Raw genomic sequence first — 21,247 nt, 5'->3', positions numbered from 1 at the left:
CTTCATATTTATCTTCACTTCTTACCATTTTTTTTAAAAAAAATGCTAATGTAGCATAAACTTCAATGTGTTGAATTCATTTTATTGGAATTGAGCAACCTCATTTCCGTCTCTATAACTCCCCTCCACTCCTCATTTTGGAGCACGTTTGTACAAAGCAACATCTCACCTTTGTAACCCTGGCACCCAGCATAAAGCAATGAACTGATGCTCTAGAGGTTATTTATTGAAAGAACACACCTATAAACTTCATATATAAAAAATATTAGGGAACTGGTTTTCCGAGGAGGAATGGAGTTAGACACCCTATTGAAACTTTTCCTTCATAGCTACAAAACAAACATATTACCTTTTGTTATATATATATATTTACATAACAAATATGTAATTTTTAAAAACAAGAGCCAGATCTCCCATGTATTGTCTTAGATCACATCTTTTACTAGTGAGAAAAGCAAGATGTAGAAGCAATTAAACATATACTCCTACTTTTAATACAAATTAGAAAATTTTTGTTAGAAACAAAAACTTAGGTACGGGTATGTTTTTGTGGGGCGCCTGATTTAGCCAAAGGAGCAAAGCATTAGGTTAGGAGATAGAAACTTAAGTACTAAACATTCCTGACTTGTCAGCGAGCCCCGCCCCTATCCCCGCCCACCAGTCAAGCCCCGCCCCCACGCCGCTCCTCAAGAGCAGACCCCGCCCTATCCCGGGCAGCCGGGCCTAAGCCCCGCCCAAGCTCCATCCCTCGGATGTAGGCCCGCCCCCAGCCCCACCCTCCCGGCCGTGTCGGACCCTACTCCAGAGTTCTAACGTGGAAGGGAGTTGGAATTTATCCTCCTCTGAGGAGACTGAGGAAGGCGTCAGCCTTTCCGCGGCCTCCTAAAGCGCCTCCGATTTCGAGAGCCGAAGTCCTGAGCACTTCCGTTCCCGGCTGCCCCGAGACCGGAAGCGGAACTGCGCGGCGGCGGCGGGCGGCTGCGGCCGTGCGGGACTGCGCGGCGCGCGGCGGTGGGAGTGTCTCCGGCTGGTCTGCAGGTGCGGCCCGGCCCCTCGGGAGGGCGGGGCGGGAGGGGACTGTTTGGCTGACGTTGGGAGGGGCCGGAGGGCCAAGGACAGCCCCAGACCTGGCTGGAGGCGCTTTGCTCCGCGAGGGCCTGGGAGAGGCCCGCACTGCTCGGGCCTCGCCGCCCCTCGCCCCGTAGCTCGCCCTGGTCTGCTCACGGTCTGGGCAGACAGGGTTGTCATTCTGTCCAAAAGGAATCCCATAGTGCAGTCCAGGTCTGGCAGCTCAGGAATGTGGTGACATCGGCCCTCTCCCTCTCCTGCCCTCTCTGATTTATAGGAAAAGTGCATTAAGAAGACCCTTCTCTGCCTCCCTTATGCAAGATAACTGTATATTGGTAATTCAGGTTTTATCTTATAAGACATTTAATCTGTCTAGCTTTGCAACTACAATGTTAGGTCTGGTGTACGTGTGCAAATTGGTTTGAGCGACTTTATTTAAAAATTGAAGAGATGAACTAGATGACAAGGGATTTATTTTGGTGACTGTCAATTTGTGGTCCCTTAGCTTAATATGTGTTAGCTTCACTTCTCTTGTTTCTTCTTTTCTGTTCTTTTCAAGCGGGCTACAGTCCTTACCCCAAACTTGTGAACTACAAATCTTCCAAACATATTGGACTCCGGAAACAAGATAAATTCTGTTAGTACCAGAAACTGAAACTGAGTTGGGATGTCTTTCTTGATAATGGAATTAAAACTAACTTCTACTGAGACATGAGGAAAGATTAACTCTAGAGGAAAATTAAAGATCAGATTTCAGTTTTATCAATGAAGTATTTGCCAAGGAAATAAATGCCTCTCCTTACCTTTTTAGAAAGAATCATTGTTTCTTAAAGATGCTTGAAATTTAGTGTTGTGATTTATTTTATATTTTAAACAGGCATTTAAAGTCATTCTCCTGTTTGGTTTTTAATATCTTGTTTTATGTGTTTGCGAGCATGTGTGGGCATAAGGCTTGTCAGACTTACTGTACTGAATCATTCTTGAGTAGTGTTGATTTTGGAGCACATTTTCATTGGGGTTCCCTCAATGAATTGGCCCTGTAAAGAGGGAAACAATGTTGTGGTAATACATACAGCGCTTGTTCCCCTGAAGGTTTTATCCTAGACAGGGCAGTTCCCTGAAGGTAATAGTAAATTTTGCACTGTGTTATAAGTCATAGGGAAGCCCCTGAATTCAATTTTTCTTTATTATTATTTTTTTTAACCAGGGATTCAACCCAGGGCCACTTAACCACTGAGCCACATCACCAGCCCTTTTTATATTTTATTTAGAGACAGGGTCTTGTTGAATTGCGAAGTGCCTCGCTAATCTCCTGAGGCTGGCTTTGAACTAGCAATCTTCCTGCCTTAGTCTTCTGAGCCACTGGGATTACAAGCCTGCTCCACCTTGCCTGGCTGAATCCAAGTTTTAAGGAGGGGAGTGACATAATTATGTTTGTGATTTAAACAAAACATTGGCTCCTGGATTGAGTATGGAGTTTGAGATGAACAAGAATGAATACAGTTTATCTAGGAGCCTCAGTAATTTCAGAAGTTACAGGATGATAGAAAGGAGTTGATGACTGTAAAATCAGAAAGGTTGAGATATGTGTAGAAAGTGGGATTGAGAGAATTTGATAGATGATGTTTTTTTTTTGTGTGTGTGTCGCATGATCAGCAATCTATGGCCCATACATAGGTCAAATATGGTCCACTGCTGGCTTATACAAATAAAGTTTTATTGGAACCCATTTGTTGATGTGTTGTCCATGGCTCTTTTTGTGCTACAAGCATATAGTTAAGTAGATATGACAGAGATTACATAGCTCATAATTCCTAAGACAGTTGGTGCGTAGTCCTTTGCAAAAGTTTGCAAACCCATGAACAGTACTTGGTACACATCATGCTCTGTGCTGGTGGCTGGGTGTGGAGTTTTGAAAAGAGTGGGCACAGGTCTATCTAGGCTTATTAGGTTTACATCACAGTTGGAGAGAGACAGGCAAAATCACCTAAAGAAATAAATTTAAAACCACAACTTGAAAAGAGCAGTGAAGGAAAAGTAGAGGCTGTTAGAGGTAACTAGAGAGGAAACATGATTCCTTCATGAGATGAGAGGGCCAGGAGGAATCACCAGGGACTGTTGTCTGGAAGGTGGTCTAGGGCCCTACTCTTGTTATCGTGATAAATTCCCTGTAATGATTCTCAGCTTGGCTGCCTTGCTGGAGGCAAGTGGGATCCCCTGGCTCAAGCCCTGCTTGGTGTTCTGCCTCTGCCACCCTCACACCCCACTTTTTTTTCACCTTAGTATCTCTTTTATTGCAGGGAGGACATCTACTGAGATCTTGAACCTCACTGCTGATGTCATGGTGAGGAGATTGGGGGAATCTGGATGCTTGAGGTGGGGCTGATAACCATGTACTCTGGGCTCTATTTTCTCCCCATCCCAACTGAGGGAGAAAGGGGAGAGGGAGTGTGGAGCACCCTCATTCCTGCCCCAGAGGACCTGGGGACATTTTTTAATGCATGACTTCTAGAGGGAACTGTTATGGGAGGAGGGTCCCTCAACACACCCCAAGGCACTGTTTGCAGCATAGGGACTCCTCTAGGGCCATCTCTGTCATCCTTTGTGAGAATTACTGAGAATACATGTGGCTGTATAAGTTTAACTTGAAGTTAGTTAAGATTCAGTAAAAGTAAAGACCCAGTTTCTTAGTCACCGCAATGATATTCCTCAAGTGCGCTGCAGCTTCACACGCCATCTTGGACACTGCAGGCAGGCGTCCCATGATCACAGAGGGCCCTGATGGACAGCACAGCTCTAGGGAATTTGGAGATCAAGGGGCCATGATGTTTCTCAGATGCAATAGAAGCCTATTTTAACAAGTATAAAGGACTATTAAATCTTACAGTATACCCTTGTATCTGTAGACCCCCTTCAGATACAGGGGGTCTACAGGTCTGTATTTGTGGTTTCAGTTTCACTCATCAACAGGAGGAAGGGTGATTACAGTACATCAAGGTATTTGGGGAGGGGGTGGAAATAGTCACATTTACATAACTTTTGAGGTATAGTGTAATGCCATGCTTGTTCTGTTATTGTTATTGTTGATCTTTCACTGTCCCTAATTTATAAATTAAGCTGTATCAGGGGTATATACGCAAAAGAAAGAACATGTTTTATAGAGGTTTGGTGCTGTCTGTGGTGTTAGTTCTCCATTGGGGGTCTTGGGGTGAATCCCCTGTACATTAAAGGGGTACTATACTCTAAGTATTGGGGGGCATCCTAGGACTTCACCCAAATTAAGAGGTCAAACCCAAATTTGTGATTCCATAAATAAGAAGGTTCAGGAAAAGCCCACAAAGCTGAGATGAACAGGTCCTGCCATCGCCAGTCAGCTGGGTTACCGAGAGAGCAGATTTACACTTGAGGGTTTGTGTAAATGTGAAAGGAAAGTAACCATCTCACCTTGGTGGGCCCTCAGTTCTGCCCCAGCAGCATGGAAGCTGTTGTAGGTATGTCACAGAGGGTGTGTCTGTGTGCCCAAACAGTGCCCTCCTCTGCCACCCAGAGTGATGGGAGGCCATCTTTTCTGCTCCCAGGTGTAGAGAGAGCTCCCTGTTGCATGTCCTTGCATGGGGGTCTCACTTCCTCATCCTTCAGTGGTGGATGGTCTTTGCTGAACCAGAATGTGTGTACTTTTTAAGGAGTCTGTCACCTTTGAGGATGTGGCCGTGGGGCTCTCCCAGGAGTGGGCATTGCTGGACGACGTGCGGAGGGACCTGTGCAGATATGTGTTACTGGACAACTACCAGACCCTGGCCTGCAGAGGTGAGGCTGGCATCGCGCCGTTTCTTGCTGCATATGTGTGCCGGATACTTCCTCAGTGTCTGCCCTGTGGACGAGCATGTGGGTTAGGCTTGTGGGGTTTATTGTCCACTGGAGTCCCGAGATCGACAAAGCCCCATTTATTGCATTGACCTAGTGAGGATGTCTGTGGGCCTCACTGAACTTGGCCCTGGACAAGGGTTAGGGAGCCTCTGCCTCTTAGGCCAGAGAAGAGGGGATTGTGATTTGGGTTACTATTAGGGCATTTTCTGTGCTGTCACAAAACATTGAAGCCTGGCTACTTTGTAAAGAAGAGCGTGTATTTAGCTTACACTTTTGGAGACGGAAAGTTCAAGATCTGGTGGCCCCATTGATTCAGCCTCTGATAGACGGCATCACTGTGGTGGAAGTGCCTGCAGATGCAATCACATGGGGAGACAGGAAGCCAGCGAGATTCAGGGCCAGGCTTGCTCTTTTTATAACCACCCCCTCTTATGGGATGGGAACTAATGGGCATCCTGTGAGAACTATTCACCTTCTCTAAGAGACCCAGCGACCTACCTGCCTTTCACTGGGCTCCAATTTGTATGGTTCCCTGTCCTCCCAACAGCGCCACAGTGAAGATTGAGTGCAGCACATGAACCCTGCGCAGGCACCCACAGACCATGTCCAACCCGCTGCAGGGTGCTGAGGAAAGAGCTCTGCTGAGGGCACTAACAGCTGGGAATAGTCACTCTGTTGCCCATCGTACTTGTCAGCCTCCCCACCTGAAGCCCATGTTGAAGCTGAGCCTGGGTGAATTTATTGCCCTGTGCAAGCTGCCAGCCCTTAGCCATGCGCCTCTCTCTAGGCACAGGGACTCCACTGTGCAGGTCCCACCTGGCCTCCTTGGTGGGGACAGGAGCAGAGCCAAGGCAGTAGAATGAGGGGCTTTCCAGACCTCAGGTGGGGGTCAGTACCAGGCTTCAGAGCTGACCCACCTGGCTAGGGTGAGTGCCCTGGGGAGTGTTAGTCTGAGGGCAATTTTGAAGGCCCTTTATTCCAAGGAGAATTGTGAGAGGTTTTTCAAGTTCATTTAGCTTCTCTTTTGTTTTTACTTTCGAGCCCTTCTCTAATACTTTCCTTAGGTCTCAGAAAAGTATGTCCCAATTTCTCTTTCTTAAAAAATTGAGATAACTTCACATACAATAAAATTTTTTAAAATACATAATTCATTGACTTTTACTGTATTCATAAACTATCTAATTCTAGAACATTTTCATCACCCTAAAAAGAAACTTTGTCTCCATTAGCAATTACCACCCCCCCAGCCCCTGGCAACCATTATCTGCTTTCTATCTCTATGGATGTTCCTATTTTGGACATTTCATATAAATGAAATGATGTAATTCTGTATGTAGCGTTTGTTATCTGTCTTCTTTCATTTAGCATAGATTTAAAGATTCATCCATAATGTAGCAAGAATCAGAACTTTATTCCTTTTTAAGGCAGAATAATATTCCATTGTACAGATATGTTTGTTTTGTTTGTTCATGAATCAGTTGATGGGTACTTTCCTTTTTTTGGCTTGGCCTCGTCCATTTAATTTTGCTGTGACAAAATACTTGATGCTGGGTAATATAAAAAGAAAAGAGGTTTATTTGGCTCACAGTCCCAGTGGCAGGGAAGTACAAAGATGATGGAAGTACAAAGAGCTGTATCCCCAGCACTATGTGTCCTGGTGAGGGCCTCCTTAGCCACATCACAACATGGCAAAGTAGGAAGGGAAACTGCTGTGTGCAGAAGGGACAGGCATATAAGGTGGCCTTGCTTTATAACCATCTGCTCTGGAGAGACCCAGTCTACTCCATAAGACCAGCAATAATATATTCATGAGGATGTGCCGCAGTCCAGCTGCAGCCAAATAACGGGGGGGGGTGGGGGGGGGTGGGGGGGTGACGAACAACTTGTGTAGATTGATACAGCAGGAGTGGGAGCCATTTATTGTAGGACAGGAGCGGTATTTATACATTCCACACAGCTTATCTTAATTAGCATAAACTAGATACATCAGTCAACCAATAAGAAATCTCCACACTTAATGACTTGCTGGTGTTACTTCACAAACCACTCCCTCTGGCATTTTGCCAGGCGCCATCCAGACTTGTTTACAGACTCTAACATTTCTCTGGCAAAATGCCAGGCGCCATCCCTGACTTGTTTAGAGACTCTAACAAGGATGGAGCCTCTATGACCTAAATATCTTCCTCTAGACCCCACCTCTTAAGGTTCTGCCCCCTCAACGTTGCCACACAAGTGACCAGATTGCAAGACCTGAACCCTGGGGACATTCAGAGCACATTCAAACTATGGCATGACTGTTATGCAAAATGCTGTGGTGAGCGTTTCTGCCCCAGATGTTTGTTGTCTTGGGTCTGCACTCAGGAGTGGAATTGCTGGGTCATCTGGGAGGCCCACTTTGGGTGTTTGGAGGAGCTGTCCCACTGCTCTGCTTTCCCACTGTGGTCATGGTGGTTCTGATGTCTCCCGTTCTTAGCCACCACTTTAAACTTAACACTTCCAAGTGTGTCCTTTTTTCTTCAAAACTGGAGATGAACCCAGGACCTTGTGTGTGCCAGGCAAGTGCTCTGCCACTGAGCTGTGCGCCCAGCACAGTGTGTGTTTTTGACTAGTTGCTTCTTACTTGGTTTTCTAGTAACACCCTTCTTTGGAAATATGTCTCAATCCTCATAGAATCTTCAACTGGGGAATCACCCTTCATTTCCCCCTCAGTCCGTTGACTGCTTAAGTTCCTCACATGGCCCTACTTGTGGATGCCTTTTTCTCTTTCAGTATCCTCCCAAGTTTAGGCTCAACATGAAAATAAAAAAACCCCTACAAATATATACATATATATTCTCTCTCTCTCTCTAGCCCTCTTTATCCAAGGATTCTGCATCTGTAAATTTAACGAAACATAAACACAAAATATTTGGAAAAAATTGCATCTGTACTTTGTACACTCATACCTACAGTATATACAGATGTACGTGCAGACTTGTTTCTTGTCATTACTCTCTAGAGGAGAACAACTATTTATGTAGCATGTACATTCTATTGGGTGTTATTATTATTATATTTGGTACCAGGGATTGAGCCCAGGGGCACTCAACCACTGAACCACATCCCTAGGCTTTTTTGTATTTTATTTAGAGACAGGGTCTCACTGAATTGCTTACTTAGGGCCTTGATAAGTTGCTGAGGCTTTGAACTTGTGATTCTTTTGCCTCAGCCTCCTGAACTGCTGGGATTACAGAAGCCCCTTTGTGTGGGGAAGCCCTCAGTTAGTGCACCACCATGTCCGGCCCTATTGGGTATTATAAATTTTCTACACAAATAGTGCACCATTTTGTATAAGGGATTTGATTAACTTTAGATCTTGGTATCTAAGGGTAGACCTGGATACCAACCCTGTATAGATATGGTGTGTGTGTGTGTGTGTGTGTGTGTATGCATAGGTATATATAGGGTTGACTATATTTTTCCATTTATATCACCACTTCTTTCTTAAAGTATTTTTTTCCCAATTCATTTTAGACTGGGGGTCTCAATGCAAATCTAAAGAGTCAGCGTCTCTGCAGGGTATTTTGGAAGACATATCACCCAGTGACACACAGATGGTAAGATTCCTGGATTATCTCTAGCTCCCTTTTACAGCAAAGTTGAGGAATCTATGAACTGGAAAAACAGCACCAGAACCAGGGAGACATTTGAGGCAGGGGCATCTCCTCAAAGGGAAGCAGCATCAGAGGGGAGATATGACTTTTGAATTTGGGCAAATCCCTGCTGTCATTCAATGTTCTTTCTAGAAGTTTCTCTCAAGTGCACATTTCCATCAGTGAGTCAGACATTGAGTGTATAAGATGTGATTACTTCTCTCTTTTTAAAAAAATTTCATTCTTTTTGGTAATACATGACAGGAGAATGTGTTTTGACATTATACATATTATACATGGTATGATCTACTTCTCAACAATGATCAGGAAAATGTGGCCAGGTGTAGAAGCCCCCTAAAAACCATGAGCAGGAGAGAGCCCTTCGGTGGAGCAGACAAGATACTTGGTTGAAAGAACTCAAGCCCTCTGAACCAGGCATGTCTCGAAAATGCTGAAAATGTGCTCCCTACTGGGAGGATCCCCGGTTCTGTCTGGGGTGCTGGCAAACTCTTTGCTGTCACTCACCTCTTGCTGGGAGCAGCCTCCACCTAGAGAGAAGGGACCAGTGAGTTTAACCAGTGCAGGAGGGGGTTCTGGGGGACATGTAACCGGGATTTGATGAGAGACCTGGCGAAGGAGAGGCCACTTTGATTTTAAAGAATGTTGGAAAGTCGTCAGGATCCTTTGGAATCCTTCCTGGAAGGTGCCCCTTTGTGTGGGGAAGCCCTCAGAACTGGCCTACACATTACTGTGCATAGGAAATGCAGAGAGTCCGCTTGTTCCCCACTTGGGCTCTGAGTTCCTCCTTCCTCACACGACAGGCCTCCCCACCCCAAAGCCTGGGTTCCCAGTCTTGGGAGTTGGCAAGAGTTGGGGTTGGGTTGGGGTAGAGTGGAGCCCAGAGCCTGGCCTCGCACCTCAGTATTGTGCACTGCCTGTAGGATGGAAGGGGCTTCTGCTGCGTCAGAGCCCCAACCCAGCTGGGCCTGCTTGTCCCAGAGACAGTGAGGTACCCAGAATCCCTCAATCTGCACCCCGTCTCTTTGCCATGGGTTAGTGTCTGCATCAGGGTCAGAGATGTCCATCCCCATGGACAGGGTGGGATGGCCTGGGTTGTAGAGAACCATGCTCTCTTCCTTTGATGGGGAACCTTCTGGAGCACAGAGAATCCTCCATCCTGGGCAGCCTGGTGTGGGCTGCCGAGCAGCTGAAACCCTTGCTCTGCCTGGCTGTGACAGGTCCCGGTAGTCGACACCTTTCCCTCCCTGCACCCTCTTTGTCCCTGGTTTCTACTTATTTTGGTTGAGAACATCTTCCAGCGGCTGCCTGGGACAGGTACATAGTTTTTGAAAACTTGAGACCCCAAAATGCCTTATTTGAGCTGCTGGATTGAAGGGACCTCTCTGGCTGTGTCATTGCAGTAAGCCCCATTACAGAGGCTTCTGCATGTCATCAGAGTCCCCATTCGTGCTTGTTGCATGAAGAAATGAGTGGACAGGTGCTAGGGAAAAACGGCCTGGGCTCCATCACCACCTTGTCTGTGGTCAGTGGATGGAGCTTGAGAGTGAAGGAGGGAGAGGGAACCCTGACAGCTGGGGGCTCCTCTCTAGGTTCTGTGGATTTTGTCCTTTGAGTACAGAGTTCTAACATCTCCCATGGATCTTTCTGCTTGGCCCAGCCCCACAAGATCCCCAGTATTGAGGGATGGGAGGGGCTTCTGCTGCATCAGAATCCCAGGAAATAGGCGGTTTCAGGATGCTCTGAGAGGGCAGCGGAGGTCCACCCAGGGACACTGAGCAGTGCATCCCTGGAGGTATGCAGCCCATAGGTGGCAGAGTGGCTTTGGAGCTGGGAGTCAAGCCCAGGCCTAACAGCAGGACCGCAGCCTTCTTCACAGCCTGAGGCCACACAACTGCCACTGGCTGATGGTTCTGACCCTTTGACTGGTTCTTCTTGTCTCTTCTGGGCACCACCCAGCCTTCTCCCAGTCATCTGGCAGCTCTGTGGCCATGTCTCCTGGGGAAAAGTGATTCTATCCCTCCTGGGCAGGGATAGAATCCTGGGGGAGGGAAGAGCAGCTGGACCCTGGGCCCTGTCTTGTCTGCTCTAGCCTTTCTTCCTGTGGCCTTTCCTTCCACCCCATCCCCTACCCCTTCCAAGACCTGGTACCTGTAGGAATGTGTGGGTTCCATGGTCTGAGGTTGGTGAAGAGTGCTTGGCTCAGGTCCCTGCGTTTCCTTACTGAAGCAGAGTGAGCAGAGGAGAGGGACACGGTAAGCCACATCCTGAGCACTGCCCCGAGCAAAGGTCTTACTCCCACTTGCCCCTGCCTCACCACCTCTCTTCAGGTCTGTGCTACAAGGGCTTCCCACCTCCCAGCTGCCACCTCATCCTGCCTGCTTTACTGACACAGTATAACCCACCTCCAGTGCTTCACTGCTGTCACCCTGCCTAGGGCCACCATCAGTTCTCCACTGAGGGACCACTCCCAACAGGCTCCTAGACCCTCCCTTGGACACTGAGACCAGAGGGGTCTCTTAGAAATGCAAGTTAGACGGGACATCTTTCTTGCTCCCCTTGAGGGAGCAACTGCCAGTAAAGAAGAGTTCAAATCCTTTCTCCCACACATTCTGTTTCGCCATAACCAAATACTAGGCACTGGGTACTTTGTTAAAAAAAAAGTTTTTTATAGCTTACAGTTGAAGTGGCTGAAAGTCCAAAATTGGGTGGTCCCATCTGTTTGGCCTCTGGGGAGGGTCTTGTGGTAGATGGTGTCAAGGGGGAGATGTGTGCAAGTCGGGGAGATCACATGATGAAACAGACAACCAGAGAGAGATTCAGGGTACACTCTTGCTCTTTTATGATGGTCCATTCTCTTGGGAACTAGCTGGGGACCCGTGAGAACTACATTAATCCCTTCCAGAGGCATCACCCCAGCAACCTAATTACCTTGCACTAAGCCCTACCTCTTAGAGGTCCCAACATCACCACACCGAGGACTGAGCGCCCACCCAGGAAGCCTTGGGGGACAAACTGCATCCAACCACAACACATGTCAGGTCTTCCTTCCAGGAATAACTGCTAACTGCCCTCAGGTCCCCTGCTCTCTGCCCCTCAACCTGTTGGCTGTTCACTGGAGCATTCGCTAGAGCCCCTTCTGTTCTAGTGTTTTCCTCCCTGCAGGAGGCTGCTTCCCTGAGGGGGGTAGCTCTCTCCATATCATTTTGGCATGACATGTTATCACAGTGATTAGCTTTGTATTCAGAGTTAGGTGTATCTTGACAAGGTAAAGGGGTGTCTACCTCTCTTGTCACACATTCCCTGGGGCAGGGCCAACCACACAAGCTCAGTTAGGGTGAATGGGTGTGAGCAGTTCCCCCTGGCTGTGTGACTAATCTCTGACCCTGTCCCTCTGTCCAGGGACTGCAGGTGGCCTTGCAGATTCAGAGGGTGGTGACGCCGGTGCCCACGCTGGGTCTCCCCAACCCATGGGTGGCCAGGGCTTCTGGTGAGTGAGTGATGTATGGTACATGTAGCTGCAGGGCCTCAGTGTTCTGTTTTGTCCAGGAGCTTGTGACCCATTTCACCTCCATTTCTTTTTTTTTTAAAAGAGAGAGAGAGAGAGAGAGAGACAGAGAGAGAGAGAGAGAAATTTTAATATTTATTTTTCAGTTTTCGGCAGACACAACGTCTTTGTTTGTATGTGGTGCTGAGGATCGAACCCGGGCCGCATGCATGCCAGGCGAGCGCGCTACCGCTTGAGCCACATCCCCAGCCCTCCACCTCCATTTCTTGAGTGTAGGCACTGCCATGGTCAGAGGAGAGACCGTGAAGCTGTCTCATTATCTGAGTGTTCCAGGGGGAGTTACTTGCTAAGATTGTGGGCTGGGACCCTTTGTTTTTTTTTCTGTAATGAGATAGCAGGAGCATAATTATGTGAGGCCAAGCATATATTAATCATGTTGATTTAGCCATTCCACAATGTATGCATGTTTCCAAACATCATTACACCATAAACACATATGATTCCTATTTCTCAGTTAAACAACACAACAACAAGAGCAATAACAATAATAACAAAAACAATTTAAAATAAAAGAGAGGGCCCAGATCTGGGAAGCATAAAATTATTCTCCTTGTAACATAAAAAGTAATATTTCTGTATAAGCAATTTATCAAGAGTAGTTTGAACACCATAAATTCTTGACTATACAATTTATGCTAATTTTGAAAATTATGATTGAATTTACTAGAAATGATCTATATTTTATTGATCTGAGCTTTTAAAAAAGAGATTAAAAACCGCATCTTCTGAGAAATGAATAAAGTATATTAATTCAAGTAGACAAATAACATCTTAGCATTAATAGAAAGATATTGGTTTCTTTTTGTCTGCCTACTAGTAAGAAAAATGAAGTTTGTTTCTTACCAATATCATCCCATCTTGTGTTTGGACAGGGTGTAATTCTGTGTTGCTCTTCAGTTTATCTGTGGTTAAGTCTTTTGGGCTGGGCTCTACCTCCTCCCCTCCCTCTCCGGCCCTCTCTCCTCCTCTCCCTTCCTTCATGGTTCTGGGATGGACCCGGGATTTCAAAACACTCTACTACTGAAGGACACCCCAGCCCTCCTTGTTAATTCTTTAAGGGGTATGACTTGGTCCTGTGGTGAGGTGGGAGTCAGGAAATAACTACAAAGAAACATTGACCCTTCACTCCATGGAGCTCACAGCCTAGATGGCTGTAGGGTTTTTTTAAATGAATATCAGAACACAATGGAAGCACAATGCAAGGACTTCATCTTGGGGTGCAGGGAGGAATTCTGGGAAAAGACAGATGTTCAAACTTAAACCAGGGCTGGAGGTGGTGTGTGCACCTGTGGTTGCAGCTCCTGGGGAAGGGGTTTAGGGGAGGTAGGAGCATTGGTTGAGTCTAGGAGTTCAAGATCTGAGAAACATAGTGAGGCCCCATCCCCTTCCAGAATAATATAAAATAAAAATAATAAATCACATAAATAGAATCTTAGAATAGGGCTTCTCAACCACAGTCCTCCTAAGTTTGATGCTTTCAGTCATACATTCAGGTTACCTCCACATGATCCCATCATCCTGAGTTTTAACCAATTCCAACAAGAACCTGAGTGTGAAATCTCATCCAAGTATCACTCAAAAGAGTCCACATCTCATCAGGTACATGCTGTAAGTCAGCTATGAATGGGACTCGAGGTGTGGTTCCTCCATCTGTGACTGTGAAACCAGAAAACAGGTTGCATGCTCCCAAAATATAGAGATGGGCCAGGCACAAGTGACATTCCTATCTCAAAGGTGGGAAACTGGAGGGAACAAAGAGGTCATAGGTCAAGGCCAAATTCAAAGCCCAGCCAGGCAATTCTGGGATTTCCAGGCCTGATGATAGTTGCTCTGGCTTGAGGCCTGTCCTCTGGCCCTCGGTTTGAATGTTTCACTGGAGTTTCCTCAGATAAGTGAGAAGGGTTGAGCTGCTGGCTGGGCGCATAGCCTGGGTAATAGTGAACCTGGTGATGGGATCAACATCCAGAGGATGGGTGAGGCTGCCCCCTGAGCAAAGCTCTGAGGGAGTTGAGAAGAAGGTCTTTAACCTGTGGAAGCCTCCAGCCTGATACAGGAGATCAAGGAGTAAGCTGGGCTGTGGTCACCAGAGCCCTGGAGGGTGGCAGCAAGACAGGGATTGGGTGAGTCCACATGTTAACTGGATCCCCACTGTGTGGAGGCCACCTGTAATTCCTGCTCAGTTAGTCCCTGGTGTGGTGGGAAGTAAACAGGAGGTGAAGAAATGGGTGCAGAAGTGCGATAGCCTATCATGGAGAGTAAAAATTAAAAAGTAGCCAGGGGGAAAAGCGGGGTGTTATGGCTCAATTGTGTCCCCAAAAGAAGATCCATTGAAGTCATAACCTCTAGCACCTGGGCATGTGACCTTACTTGTAAACAGGACCTCTGCAGATGTATTTAAGAGAAGATGAGGTCATGAGGGTGGACCCTGATGCAGTGTGACCAGTGTCCTTGTAAGGAGAGAGAGATGCCAGGTGAAGGCACAGGAGAAGGCTATGTGAGGATGAGGTGGACACTGGAGGGCGCTTGTGTACGCCGGGGAACACCAAGGTGCACAGCTGCCACCAGAGGAGGAAGAGGCAAACATTTCAGGGGGTGTGGCCCTGCTGCGTCCTGGATTTGGACTTTAGCTTCCACAACTGTGAGAGAAGACATTTTGGTGTATTTTTTAGAAAATATTTTTTTAGTTATTCTGGCCACAATATCTTTATTTTGCTTATTTTTATGTGGTGCTAAGGATGGAACCCAGTGTGCCTCACATGTGCGAGGCAAGTGCTCTGCCATTGAGCCACTACCCCAGCCTCATTTTGGTAGCTGTAAGCCACTCAACTTGTGGTATTTTGTTACTGTGATGACACTAATACAGGGATTGGCCATGGCACAGGTTTACACAGTGAGGGGGAAGGTCCCATCAGGAGGGACAGGTGGGGGTGCAGGAGACGAGGGCTGCCTGGAGCTGTCTGCTCATCGTTTGCAGGCCAGAGGGAGGGCTGGTGTCCATGTGAAGGTGGGTGGAAGGGCGCGCCCTCCTCAGCCAGAGTTACAGGGTGGTGGTGGTTTATCATTCCCCTTCCTGGGCTGTCTGGGGGCAGGATTAGCCCCTCAGAGCAGAGGATGGCATAGGGACATGGCCAGGCCCTGACCCTCATGCCTTGGCTATTCTCCCCCAGCTCTGCCTGCTCAGGATCCTGCCTGGCTCCAGGAAGAGGAAGATGCTATGGCTCCTGGGTGGCTGACCACCTATTCCCAGGTGAGTAAGAAAGTCTTTCTTCAAACGAACACTGTGGTGCTGGAGAAGGACTTGCCCCCTTCATGGACCTCCTGGGCCTTCTCCACCCCACAGCCACCGGGAGCCAGGCCTTTGCCCTGGGTAGGGGGCAGCCCAGGAAACAGTTCCACACCCTCATTTAGACCCTCCACAGGCTGCTGAGCACCAGGAGGGAAAAGCCAGAGCTGTCCTTGCTTCACGGCCTTTGTGGTCTCAGTGGACATAGGGTTTAGTCATTTATAAGATATTTCTCTCTGGCCTGCAACATGCTCAGGTCTGCTGGGCCCTGGAGCTGGGAGAGGGTAAATCTGCAAGGCTTCTTGGCTGGTCATGGAGAGAGGCATCCTTTCATGAAGTAGAGGTCTTTGACAAGGGGCATAACCTCATGCTGCTGTTAGTTATGGAGTGGCGAGTAGTTACACAAGAGTTTTAAGTCTCTCTGTGTCTTTCTCTTTCTATCTCTGTCCCTCCCTCCCTCTCTCTTACTCTCTTATTTTTGCTTTTGGGGCTGAGGCTGGAACCCAGGGCCTTGTGCATGCTAAATACATGATGTGCCCCTAAGCTGTACTCTACCCCCTCAGAGTTCTAATTTTGAGGCCTGAGCTGAGGGGCAGATACTGGAGACCTCAGAGCCCGATCTGAAGACCCTATGGTTGTTGTCTCCCATTCCCAGGCCTACCAGCCCCACCATCCTGTTGAGACTGGGTGGGAGAGAGGGATTATTCCTGGCTGAGCTAGAATGGGTGTGTGTTTTAGGAACCAGTGACTTTTGCGGATGTGGCGGTTGTGTTCACAGCAGAAGAGTGGGTTTTCCTGGACTCTTCTCAGAGAAGCTTGTACAGAGATGTGATGCTGGAAAACTATAGGAACCTGGCCTTCTTGGGTAAGTCTGGCTTTGTTGCCTCCTCATGCAGCCACCATGGGTTCTAGAAACAGTGTTTGGGAGATCAGGAGGCAAATAGGCCAGGCCATCCTCATGATGCTTCCAGTGGCCTCCCCATGGAAGAGAATGTCTGTTCTCTTCTTGTCTCTCCATGATCAAAAGATTCCAGGATTTTTAAATATCTCTGAGCCAGGCCCTGGGTTGTGTGGACCAGGGAGCTCTGGTGTCCTCTATGTCCCAGTGTGGAGGGTTAAATTTAACTCCTTAGTGGAAGAACTTTGCTGTGTCCCTCAGGATTCAGGCATGAATCTCTAGAACATTAAGGACTTTGGGATGTCAGTCCTGGGGTCACAGCAGGGCATGGTCATCCCTTACTGGGCATCTTCTTTCCCGCAAGCAGGAGATGAACTAGGAAAACCCAGTATGTTGTCCCCCTGGGAGCAAAGAGAGGAGCTGTGGAGCCCTGAGAGAGGAGTCTTCCCAGAGACCTGTTTAGGTGAGTTCAGGCAGACCTGGTGAGCACCAGCTCTAGGAGGCAAAAGGGGCATAAGAGTTGGAAATTGCCAACAGGCGACATTCTCAGTGCCTTGAATGAGAGGGATGTTAGGTTGAGCTCCTTTAGAAAATCAACCTTTCCTCTTTATCTTTAATACTTTACTCTGATTTGATAGAAATATTTGTCCCTCCTCCTCTTCATATTTACTATTTTTATGCATGTATTTTATCCATACCTCCCCACTGTACATTCTTGCTAATATTTCCCTTCAATGTCAGTCCCAGTCTTCATGGAATCTTTTCTCAGCAAATTGTCTATGATTCTTATCCCTTGTTCTGTGATTACATAACTCTGCACATAGTCAAATGACTTCAGTAATTTTTCTTGGCTCTCTGATACATTCTTCCTCTTTGCAATAGTCTTCCTATGTGTGGGATCAGTATTGAAAAAAAAAACATAACTAGACTTGTTATGCTTTTTGGTTATCTTGATCCCAGAGTTTCTTTCCCTGTGCCTTTAATTTCTTTATTACCTAATTCATTTCAGAACCTCAACTTCAACCCCAAGAATCAATTCCTAGCCAAGATATTTTTGTGGGGATTCCATCCGTTGGCACAAAACAGGTAAGATTCACAAGGGATTACTCTTAGACCTCTATAGAAGGACAAGTCTGTGGTTGTTGCAGTAGGGTAGAAAAGCAGTGGAAGAGCCCAGAGAGATTGGTGGCAAAGGGCACTTTCCCAGGATGTAGTAGTTTTTTTTTTTTTGAGACAGTGAATGTCATGAATTGGGGTAAAACTCTAAATGTATAGTAAAACTTGTGTCTTGGGGCTGGGGTTAGCTCAATGGTAGAACATGGGCTTAGCATTCGAGAGGCCCTGGTTTCCATCTCCAGTACTGTAAAAAACCCTTATATCTTTCCATCAGTAATCATTTTCACAGATTGAATGCAGGTATTGAGTGTTTAAAACTTAATTTTGCTTAAGTAATTCAGAAAACCTCTGATCTAAGAAGCCCCAGGAAAGTAATGAAAAGAGCTCTGGTGGAGAGTGTCCACCCTGTGCCTCTTGAGGGAACTCTGAGTAGATGTAGGACTTTCTCCTGAATTCAGCTTACATGGGGAAGACAATCTCTGAGTGTGATAAAGCTTTGTTTTCACGTTTTCCTTAACCGACAGGAGCAACCACAGCCTGGAGAAGATCTCTATGAATATAATGAGCCAGGGAAACCCTTTAATACTATTGAACCAATATTTCAGGCAATTTCTGCTGGAGAGGCCCCCCATGAATGTCTAGAGAGCAGGAAGTCCTTCTTCCAGAACACTCACCTAATCACACCTGAAAAAATCCGCAGCATGGATAAGACTTATGCATGTGACCAGTGTGAAAAGTCCTTCCGCTACAGCTCTGACCTTCTCAGGCACGAGAAGACTCATACTGCAGAGAAATTCTTCCAGTGCCAAGAATGTGGACAGGCCTTCAAGTATTCCTCGAATCTGCGGAGACACCTGAGAACTCACACTGGAGAGAAGCCCTTTGAATGCAATCAGTGTGGGAAAACCTTCACCAGGAACTTCAACCTGATTCTGCACCAGAGAAACCACACAGGAGAGAAGCCCTATGCATGCAAGGACTGTGGGAAAGCCTTCAACCAGCCCTCATCTCTCCGGAGCCACGTGAGAACTCACACTGGAGAGAAGCCCTTCGCATGCAGCCAGTGTGGGAAAGCCTTCAGGGAACATTCGTCATTGAAGACGCACCTGCGGACCCACACCAGAGAGAAACCCTATGAGTGCACTCAGTGTGGGAAGCCCTTCAGGACCAGCACACACCTGAACGTGCACAAGAGAATCCACACGGGGGAGAAGCTGTATGAGTGTGCAACCTGTGGTCAGGTCTTGAGTCGTCTGTCCACCCTTAAGAGTCACATGCGGACTCACACTGGAGAGAAGCCCTACCAGTGCCAGGAGTGTGGACGAGCCTTTAGTGAGCCCTCGTCCCTCAGGAAACATGCAAGGACTCATAGCGGCAAGAAGCCCTATGCGTGCCAGGAGTGTGGGCGAGCCTTCGGCCAGTCTTCACACCTCATTGTGCATGTGAGAACCCACACCTCGGGGAGACCCTACCAATGCAATCAGTGTGAGAAATCCTTCAGGCACAGCTCCTCACTTGCTGTACACAAAAGGACCCACAGTGGCAGAGAGAACATCAGGAAAGGTGGCTTGCCTTTGTCAGCATCTCACTCCTACAGTGGCCCCTCGTCAGTTAGCTGTGGGTTTGTAGAAGTGTAAACATTTGGGCTGCCATTGTTCTTAGAATACTTGTTAGCATGTATCTCATGTTTTCACGTCCAGCAGATGAAAACAGCCCTGGCCTGTTTATTTCTTCTTACATGAAAAGAATGCTTTCTTACTAACACAAGAAATTGTTTTTGAGGAAAGAATAGGAGTGAATGGGGGTGTGTATGTTTATTTCACCACAATCCCTAACTGACGCATTTAGCATGTCCGTTTATATAAACACTTTGTGGGTGGTTGAAATTAATGTATTAAGTTCTACATTAGCCCACTGGATCAAGCATATTATTTGTGTAAACACACACTTATAAATATTGATTTCTGATTGGTCATTTACTGAGAGAGGTATGTTATACTCCCCACCATGGTGATGGAGAACTGAATAATTCCATCAGTTTTTAAGTGCATGTGTATATTTTGAAGCAATGGAATTAAAGAAATCTTTTCACATTTTGTGCATTTCCTGTGAATCGTTACTTTTATAAACTGGCCCTTTTTCCCTAGTGATGGCTGTTCAGCCCTGTGCCCCGCGAGAGCCACTCACCCTTAGAGCTTGCTGTTAATAGACTGCAGCCTCTGCCGGAGGTGCTGCAGCTCTTGGTCTCCTCAGTGATGCCTTGAGGTGGGTCCTGTGTTCACCCCCATCAAACGTGGAAGCTGGGGCTCAGCAAGTTGAGGGGAGTACTCGAGGCCACCAGGTGAGGGACAGGGAGTGACTTTCTCATGGTGCTCTGATTAGCCTGGCTTTCATTTATACTGTGTTCTTTTATGTTTTAAAATACTCTTATTTGAGGGATGATTTACACCAAAGTTCATAAATCTTAGTGTGAACCTTGATGAGTTTTATGTGTGTCTACACTGACTACTACCCCATCAAAAGTAAATACTTCATCACTGCAGAAGTCTCCCTTGGACACCACCCCAGTCTGTAAGCCCTGTCCCCAGAGGTCACCACTGCTCTGACTTCTACCACCATAAGTTTTCACTTCCTGTTCATGGAAATTGAACCATACAGAGCCCTCTTCAGTTGTTTTTTCCACTGTATGTATCCCATATTCATGTGGCACCCCTCAATAACATGTCAGTGAGGGTGATCCACGTTGCGTGGTAACAGTGGCTGGTGCTGCCTTTTAGGGGCTTGAGCTCCTCTGTCAACAGCGCTTCTCCTGGGCCTGTGCAGCTGTGAACTGCCTCAGCGTCTCTGCCTCCATATCGTGTCCACCCCCTTTGCTGCCCCGACCACTGATGAGACTGTTTCTGCTCCACTCTGCATGTAGGTGAGTCCATCTTTTGAGGAATGTTTCCCCCAAACTAGCAGCACAAATCTTATTTGTCTGAACCCTCCCTAATCTCTCTTCCCCCTTCAAGGCTGATGATACCAAGATAAGCATAACTAAGACATTTTCAGGATTTACAGGAGATCCATGATCAACAGGTGGCCAGCGTGGGGCCATTGGAGAGATGTCTAGAAGTCTGGTCACCTGTCATTTCCTAACCTAACTCCCCTTCTTTCCCCCTTGCCTGAAGATTGAAAGGAGCTCAAGTGTCTGCTGAGTTAAGGCAGTCTTTCAGGTTGCTAGTCCACCATCAGCTCAGTTTTGTTGACTTAGCAAATAAATGATTTTTCCTCACCCCAACAACTGCCCTTGATTCATTGGACCCTTTTCAAGCAGGGGAGTAAACAGACTTGGGTTTGGTGGGAGATGTAAAATTTCCATATTTTATGTCCTTTTCACTGATTACTGTAGCAGTATGATTAAAGAGTTCCAAAGAAACAACTGTAACATTGTATTTATGCCTAACCTGCCTGTGTAATTCCTAACCTTTTTCTTACCCAGTGCTTTGTGATGTTGTGGTGAACAGAGGCATTGATGATCCTTGAGACAGCATTGGATATTTCCTATTGCAAAAGTGATCTATCCCATTGCCTAAAGACTTAAAAAATGTCAAAAGCAAAAATGCAGAAAGCAAAGCTTGTTTGAAAACTTACTATGCAGAGATAAACATGTAGCATATGCAAAAATATGTATTTGCACTTTATTTAGAAAATTTGGAGTATGCAGATATTTAGTGGGTTTTATTTAAGGTAAAAATTCTGATTTAGATTATTTTCATAATGAAAACATGATTATTAATGTAGCACAGAGTGTGGGG

General features: G+C 46.7%; 1 protein-coding gene across 7 annotated transcripts; it reads left to right on the top strand.

The window, feature by feature from the left end:
• The first annotated feature begins 922 nt into the window (after positions 1-922).
• Znf333 (zinc finger protein 333) lies at positions 923-19,543 on the top strand. 7 transcript variants are annotated; one of them, XM_046437402.1, is made up of 10 exons: positions 923-1,038; positions 3,369-3,412; positions 4,752-4,875; positions 8,449-8,531; positions 11,988-12,075; positions 15,321-15,400; positions 16,175-16,301; positions 16,702-16,797; positions 17,344-17,420; positions 17,975-19,543. In XM_046437402.1, exons 2-10 carry the CDS (start codon positions 3,410-3,412, stop codon positions 19,085-19,087), a joined length of 1,791 nt encoding a protein of 596 aa, XP_046293358.1. In that variant the 5' UTR covers positions 923-1,038; positions 3,369-3,409; the 3' UTR covers positions 19,088-19,543. The 7 variants fall into 7 exon arrangements, with proteins under 7 accessions (XP_046293358.1, XP_046293359.1, XP_046293356.1 ...); XM_046437403.1 differs by having other exon boundaries at positions 16,699-16,797; positions 18,056-19,543; XM_046437400.1 differs by having other exon boundaries at positions 16,699-16,797.
• The last annotated feature ends 1,704 nt before the right edge of the window (positions 19,544-21,247 follow it).

Source organism: Marmota monax, unplaced genomic scaffold (assembly GCF_021218885.2).
Source record: "Marmota monax isolate L192 unplaced genomic scaffold, Marmota_monax_Labrador192_F-V1.1 WCK01_AAM20220418_F8-fsc00021, whole genome shotgun sequence".
NCBI lineage: Eukaryota > Metazoa > Chordata > Mammalia > Rodentia > Sciuridae > Marmota > Marmota monax.
The sequence above is the reverse complement of the archived record's forward strand: the minus strand, read 5'-3'. Positions and strand labels throughout refer to the sequence as shown.